Raw genomic sequence first — 7713 nt, 5'->3', positions numbered from 1 at the left:
AAATTATATATAACTTAATCTTTAATTATATAAATCAAGTAATAAATTTAAACACACATTATATATAGCATAACATAAGAATAAGAAAAAGAAGGTTAATTTTTCGTATAGTGGTTTTTAACTCAGTAAACACTCGTATTTAAAATATTTATTTTTAACAAACCAATATTTTTAACCGTCACTACATAATTTTATTACAGATTATAATTTAATATTTTTTAATTATGCAGTATCTATACTAATACTGATATTTCAAGTTTTATTAAAATTACATCAACTTATTGAAATTATTATTTATATATTATTTATTATTTATGTATGTGAATATTTTAAACTTTATATTTTTATCAATATTATATGTTAAATTCAGTCCCAGATAGGTATCTAGACATTGTTTGTGTTATAATTTTTATCTTTAAGAAATAATATCAATATAACATATGACATAAAAAAAATATAAAATCTGAAATGATATATTAAACACAATAAAAACTGTTTATAAAGAAATACTATGTAAAGTAATAAAATATTTTTTATTTTTAAATATTAATATTAATAGCATATTAAATATTGTACATGTAAAACTATTGAATATTTTATTTTTATAATAAATTTAAACTATAACTTTAAAAAACTAATTTAATAAAAAAAATTAATGTGATGGTTAGAAAATCTCCGGGAGTAAAATAATTTATCTTAAATACATGTGTTTCCTACCAATAAATCAATTATAACTTTATAATACTTTTTGTATTTTAATTTTAATTTTATTTTAACTTTACTTTATTAAAACATCACTTTTTATTGTTAAAACAGTCAATCATTCAACCCGTTTCGGTTCACTACGGGTTGATCATGTGAGTCAACTTCACTTGACTCATTTGTTGACTCATTTATTAACAAGTTGAAAAAATTCAAACTTGGTTCGACCCATCACGGGTTGATGGATTGGTGGATTAAATAGGTTGACTTACTAATTCACTTAATTACAAGTTTTTTTTAATTTAAAAAATACGTTTTTTTTGTAATTAAAATATAAATTATTTCATTTTAAAATGATGTTAAACTCCAAAAACAATTTAAAATAAAAAAATTAACATACAACTCAAATGTAATATAAAAGCAAGCTCAAAAAGTAAATAAACAAGTTTACAATATTTTGCTGCCTTAAAACATTTTTTTCTTTATTCCCATTTACAATACAATAAAAAAACCAATCAGCTCATCACGGGTTCAACACTAGTAAGCCGGGTTGAAAATTGGTCCATATAAATTTTTATTTTTTTTTAAACCTAAATGGATTCGAACCCGTGGTGGACACGATTAACCTACGGATTTTAATCCATTTTGACAATACTACTTTTTACATTAAATTATTTTAAAATTATATTTTATAGATTATTCTCTAAATATACTAATATACTACCAAATTTATTTTATCAAGTAACTTTTCTCTTTCTAGTTCTCCATTTAAACAATCTCATTTCTCACTCAATTTCACATTTTTTTATCGTTTCCAACCCATTAGTCGAAACAAAATCTTAGGTTAATAATCTTAATGTAATAACCTTTAAAAAAATAAAAATAAAACTTAAAAACAGTTTCTGAAGACATTTTCAGAAACTTACATTTCATTTTCTCTCCTTCAAACATCTCTCTAATATTGTCCTCTCCAAAACCCATTCTTCTCTCTAGATTTCCCCTCCATTGAGTAACTAGATTCTCATTCCGCAGACGTCTAGGCGATCTTTGCATCAAGGGCTCCAATTTTCACCGATTGCATTTGCGATTTCGTAGGGTAAGTAACTTTCCCCTTTTTGAACTGTGATCATGTAGCAAATTTTGCTGCATGTAGTTCACTTGTGATTTTTTCCCAAAATCTTAACCCTAAGCTTATTTTAGAGACTAATTTCTATCACCATTTGGTGAAATATAGGTGCTGTCAATTTTTCTAGAGTGCCTTTGGATTTCCTCTTGAGTTTAGCTGCTGGAAATTTAAGGTAAGGGGAGCTGAGTTTTTCTTTTTATTTATGCCTTGTGAAATCCTTGTATGCATGAGATGGGTTTTGTAGAAATTGTGAAAGAATACCTATGTTTAATTATTTCTTTCTTTCACATTATTTTAATTATTGTTTCTGCACAAGAAAACCTTGCTGTTTGGATGTTGTATTGCACCTAAATCATTTCTGATTGCTGTCAAAAAGGCATGTTGTTAGCTGTTATAAATTCTACAAATTTCTTGCTGTGTTAAATTAAAATTCTGCAGAAAAAAAAAATGCTGCTGTTTTTAAAAATTCTGCACCAGAAAATGTTGTTGTTTCTGTCAAAAAAAAAAATGCTGCTGTTTTAAAATTTTTGCACCAGAAAATGTTGTTGAATCTTACTAAAAAGCAATTAGTTTAAGCTTGAATATTCTGATTGCAGCAGTCTTGGTACTGTATTTTCACTTTTGAAGATGTTGTTTCTCTTTAAAAATAAATGTTGGTTGAACCTGGATGTAATAAGTAATGTGTGGTTTTCATCTAGTTTATTTGCCTATAGAAGATGTATTGACTAAGAGATTTATTTCGGAATTTTTGATAGTTGCATAAGCATGAATATGGTTTCTTACTTTTAGAAAAGGCAGAGATAGAGATAAAGTTAAGTGGTATAGAATTTAGAGTAAAATAGTGAGGATGTAGTTAGATGCTACAGGAAATTTTCACTAGGTACGGAAATAAGAAGCTAGTGGTAGACAACCTTATATTTTTTGTTTATAAATTATTGGAAATGAGATCTCTGTATCATTCTCGTAAGTATAAATTGGTGGTTTTAAAGAATTGGATAAGTTATAAAAAGAAGGGTATGGGAGGGTCGTGAGGGTATTTGTTTTTAATAATAATTTGTTAAATATCAAATTTAGTTACTTTAATACGTTAGTCTTCTTTGTTGGAAATTGTTTACGTAAACTTAAATCATAAAAGTTTAATTAACATATTTTATTTAAGCCATGATGGTTTAAGAAAATATATTTTTGGTGTATTAGAAATTACATTCCAGAGGCCTTTTAATTTTATTGACATATGCTTTAAATATTTTAGTGTGAGCATGTAGATAGTTTCACTTTTTGTTAATTTTATTAACTTTAAATATTGAAAGGAAGAAGCTATTAGACATATGATTGTACTAGGGTCATCCTTGCTGATTAATGATAGAAGTATAAATGGTTGTAATGTAGTCTTAGGCATTCATAGAGAAATGATGAACTATTATTTATTTTGGGATTGTAGAACTATATTACTTGGTGGCAACTTTAGCGTGTATATTTTGGTTCAAAGGAATTATGAAATGATCAAAAGTCTTGATTGGTGTGAAACTTTGAGAGGAATTATTGATTCAAGAGGTATATCCTATGATTTAAAGTGGTTGGATTGAATAGGAAAGTAAGATCTCTAGGTGAGATCATTTAGTGTATTGAATGAATGTAAGAGGCTTTCATATGGGGGTTATCCCTAACACTCTAACGATCTCTCATTCTCACTTAGAGAGGATTGACGCGTGTGGTGAGAGTAGTGGGAGGTCTTAGGGTAGACGCTATCACTGGAGGTCTATTTCGCGGTAACGGACTAGCCTTGTGTGTGGTCGGGTGAAACCCCTCGGCAATGGCTTTGCAAAGCAGTAGGGGCCACCACAAGTGCACAACCCGCCTCAGCTCTACATTCATTCCAAGTCCGGACGTGTCTAGAGTCTTAACATGATAGGATGCTTGTCTTGATGAGTTTTATGAAATAAATGCTTATGTTTATGATGACTAAGGTATTTATGTGTGTATGGATATTCTGGGAAATGCTAGATTGATTGAAAATGAATTGTATGATTGTTTGAGACCTAGCTCACCCTTGCATTTGTATGTGTTGCATGTGTTTGCTTTCCCTCTTGCAATGATCATCCAATCCTTTAGATGTGAGCAGTAGGTGATGATGTACCTTTGGAGCAAGCTTTGGAAGTTGAGGAAGACCCAGCCCCTAGTGCTTAGGATTTCTACTAGCTTTTAATTTAAATAGCTCTTTATTTTGAAAGACTTCTAGCCTTCATTTTATCATGATCTGTATTTTGGAAACACTCTTTAGGTCCCATTGAACCTTTATTCAATTATGTATTTTGGAGAATTATGAACTTGTACTTAAGTTTTAAAACTTTCCAGCCAGACTTGGATAACTGTACTCCTTAATCCTATCTATTGTGTACTCTTAACTGCTTTCTATTATTATAATCGATACATTCTACATATATACATTGTTATATATTTTGGGATGTCACACTTAAACTATGAAAAATCCATATAATATTGATATTTAAGCTTACTAGATAGGTTAATAAATAAAATTTAATTTTTCAATCACTCAGAATGAAATTAGTAATACTAAAAGAGGAGTATAAAAGTCCTGTAAATATATTTATTTATACCTCTTAAATTAAAAGACGATAACTATTAGTAAAAGTAAATAATATTTTAAATATTTTATCTGAAAAAAGAAATCGCCTCTGGTTACTACACTAGTATCATTACCATAAAAAGGATGGAACAACAACGGCAAATATAGTTTATCAATTAAATAATAAATTTGAACATTTGAATAATACGATGAGTAAAATAAATAAAATGAAAAAAAAAATTAACATAATAACAATTGTTTGGACCTTCACATGTAAACTTAGGTTTTAAATTATCCACTAGACCAGTCCACTTGTCAAAGATGAATCATTACTAATAAATAATTTTTTTATTTAAATTATAAAAACAATTTACTTTGTTGAAAGTCTCGTATCAAAACCAGTTTATAATATATAAGTGGATACAAATCTCACCTTACAAATCAGGTTTGTAGGGTTAAATTAAACATAAAATTCAATCATCAGTTAGAAATAAAATCAATTTATAATATAAAAATAACTATAAATCTCACCTTATAATTTGATTCTGTGAAATTCAATTAAACTTAAAATCTAATTCTTTACAGACACATAAATACCTCTTTTTAATCGTCCCATGATACCCAATTTCTCTAACCTAAACATTTTAAATTTGCATTTAGAGAAACATATTAATTCATAAGTCCATAACCACAAATATATGCAATCATTACTCTTAAGCCAAATCAGAATAATAGTGATATAAATTATTTAACAGTAAAAAAAATATGAATTTATAAAATATCAACATGTTAATCTAGGGCCACCACAGTTACGTATTGAATATTCTTTGACAGCGATGGGAAGCTTCATTCATGATGCGGGAAAAGGAAAAGAGACTTATTTATATTGAAATAAATGAAGGTCCTTTTTATTAAAAGAAAGAGGAGTGAAATTGAGTGCATGAGGGAGATAAGAGGGTAAGTAATTATTATATATTCTTACAAGTTAAGACTGAAGACGTTTAAGTCAGTCAATTTAGAATAAGATAAAGAAACAACCAACCACCATTCCAATTTCCTTTTATCGTTTCTCACCATCCACACGCAACTATATAGCGGGGGCATTGCATATTCAATATTCTGCCTGACTCTGAAATTCAACCATCAATTCTTCTACAATTAGCGAGAGGAAAGGTAGGTTTGATGGTGAGTTAGCTAGCTCATCAAATTAATTGTCATTTTCTGTCATCTCAACTTTTTCTTTCGATCATATAACAGATCAAGCTCAGCAACAGAGCTCACAATTGAATTGGTGTCTTTGTGATTGAGGATGAAGCAGAGAAAGGAAAAATCAGAAGGTGATGTTTATGAATCTATGGCGGAGGTGGTTCCTAGGTCACCGGTTCCGCCGCCGCCACCACCTCCACTTCCAAAATTCTCAAAACGAAAGCCAGAAGAGAGTGTCACAAACCGAGAAATTGCCAGGTTTTGGAGGCAAAAGAGGATCGAGGAAGAGGACCACCTCCTTGCTGCTATCAAAGCTGCTGCTAGACTCCGTGCACGCAATCTCACGGTAATTATTAATTATCATTTATGTTTCATAATTCAGTGCTTAAATGCACAAAACTACATTCAATATGAATCAAGCATGCAGTAATTAAAATTTAGCCATTATTAATTCAATCCTCTCTCATGAATGATGTATATCTTAATTGGCCTTGTTGTTCCACAGAAAGATAACTGTTTATTCGTGGAGTTGATTAATTACTTGTTATACATGTGATATTACTGTGATTCTTCTTTTTTGCGTAATTTTGTTCTGTAATTAATGTCTTACAGGAGCAAGATTATCAGAGATTCGAGTTGTCCCTGAAGACCGATAATGACTATGCTGAAACCGAGAAAGAGAGTGTGAAATGGAAAGCAGAGACAAATGTTCATAGCAAAACTCTTGCTAAGGACCAAGAAGTGCGCGTTGGAATCAAGGATTGGTCAGTATATTTGATTTGTATTAATATTTAGAATTTAGAATACACAATGTGTAAATAATTTTTTTTTTCAGAAAAGAATAGAGTATAATGAAAATTGATTTATAACAAAAAATATATTAAACCATCAAGACTTTATTTAAGTATATTTAACTTTTTAATATTAAAAATAAATTTAATAATGTAATACAATTTTAATAACGAAAAATTATAAACATTTAACTTATTTTTTATATTATGGTTGTTTAAAGTTTTGACAATTAATCAGACTTTATTACGAAAATACTTGGATTAGTTATTCCGTAGAGGTAATTATTATTCTTTCAGAGTTTTGTTTTTTCAAAAGTAATTCATAGAAAATGAATGGTTCGACAGGGAAAAACGGAAGAAAGATTTAAGTTCACTCCATTGTACAAGAATATTTTATTCTACTAGGTTATTGGCCCTTCTATTCCAGATAGATGCAGCAAGTTGCAGTTTCTATTCAATGGTTGACGTGGGGCTGTGGGGTTAAGATGACACAAAAAAGTATTAAAACATAGACATAATTAATCATTTTGGTTGAATCTTAGGCATCTTATTATTTTAACTACGAAATATTTTTGTTTTTGTTTTTATTATTTTTAATTATTTTTCTACTAATATTTTTGTTGCAAAACTTAAATATGAAGTAATAATGTTGATTTTAGGATATATATGACTGACTGGACAAAATGATGTACATAATCGGAAATTGAGAGATGGGACGAATCATAACAATGTATCTGGACTACAAAAATTGCTTCAGACTTTTGATTTCCATTGGTAGGATCCCACCATGAAATTTATGATATTACTAGCTCTAAACAAAATCATAATTTAAATTTATGATATCACCAAGTTTTTTTTTTCCTATTTTTTAATTTTATAAATAATTTTATTACAGGATTTTTTTAATAATAAAGAATAAGATATATAATTTGTTGTGACGCGTGCAGGTGGACAAAAAGCAAATATGCGTATTTGAATCAACCAGCAATAGATTCCATGGATCTTCCTAAGAAACGAAGCTCTACCTATGTTCCCAATTTTCTCTCTTACCAGCCCAAGCCTTTGTATGCTTCTGCTATTGGTGTCTTTTAAGCCATATTGCATGCAGTTTGTCGATTAATAATTATCTGAAATTGCTGGTAGTTCTCACGTCGTCGTTTCATTCGTCATTTTTTTTTTGTGGGGGAGCACCCTTCTTCAGTGTTTGGTTTGTCATTCAAATGTGTGTCCATGTCCTTTTATGTACAGTGCTGGACATTCTAAATAACATGCCACTATTTTGTAATGTCTATGTATCATTC

The 7713-nt window shown here is 29.1% G+C and overlaps 1 protein-coding gene and 1 long non-coding RNA gene across 3 annotated transcripts; both read left to right on the top strand.

Moving 5' to 3' along the window:
- The first annotated feature begins 1635 nt into the window (after positions 1–1635).
- LOC108321276 (uncharacterized) lies at positions 1636–4267 on the top strand. The gene is made up of 3 exons (XR_001831471.2): positions 1636–1798; positions 1937–2000; positions 3941–4267. It is a non-coding gene; the product is annotated as an uncharacterized LOC108321276 (long non-coding RNA).
- A 1142-nt stretch (positions 4268–5409) lies between these two features.
- Positions 5410–7713, top strand: LOC108321265 (uncharacterized). Of its 2 annotated transcripts, none has more exons than XM_017552964.2 (4): positions 5410–5600; positions 5673–5967; positions 6234–6385; positions 7360–7713. In XM_017552964.2, exons 2-4 carry the CDS (start codon positions 5725–5727, stop codon positions 7502–7504), a joined length of 540 nt encoding a protein of 179 aa, XP_017408453.1. In that variant the 5' UTR covers positions 5410–5600; positions 5673–5724; the 3' UTR covers positions 7505–7713. The 2 variants fall into 2 exon arrangements, with proteins under 2 accessions (XP_017408453.1, XP_017408452.1); XM_017552963.2 differs by having other exon boundaries at positions 5411–5588.

This window comes from Vigna angularis, chromosome 10, assembly GCF_016808095.1.
Source record: "Vigna angularis cultivar LongXiaoDou No.4 chromosome 10, ASM1680809v1, whole genome shotgun sequence".
Taxonomy (NCBI): domain Eukaryota; kingdom Viridiplantae; phylum Streptophyta; class Magnoliopsida; order Fabales; family Fabaceae; genus Vigna; species Vigna angularis.
Note: the sequence above shows the minus strand (reverse complement) of the source record. Positions and strands in the feature narration are given on the sequence as shown.

Bases quoted from the DNA above. Each gene is read 5' to 3' on its own strand.
- LOC108321265 (XM_017552964.2), top strand. From the start codon at position 5,725: ATGAAGCAGAGAAAGGAAAAATCAGAAGGTGATGTTTATGAATCTATG. The intron at 5,968-6,233 runs GTAATTATTAAT...AATGTCTTACAG, and splicing joins TCCGTGCACGCAATCTCACG to GAGCAAGATTATCAGAGATT. The intron at 6,386-7,359 runs GTCAGTATATTT...TGACGCGTGCAG, and splicing joins CGCGTTGGAATCAAGGATTG to GTGGACAAAAAGCAAATATG.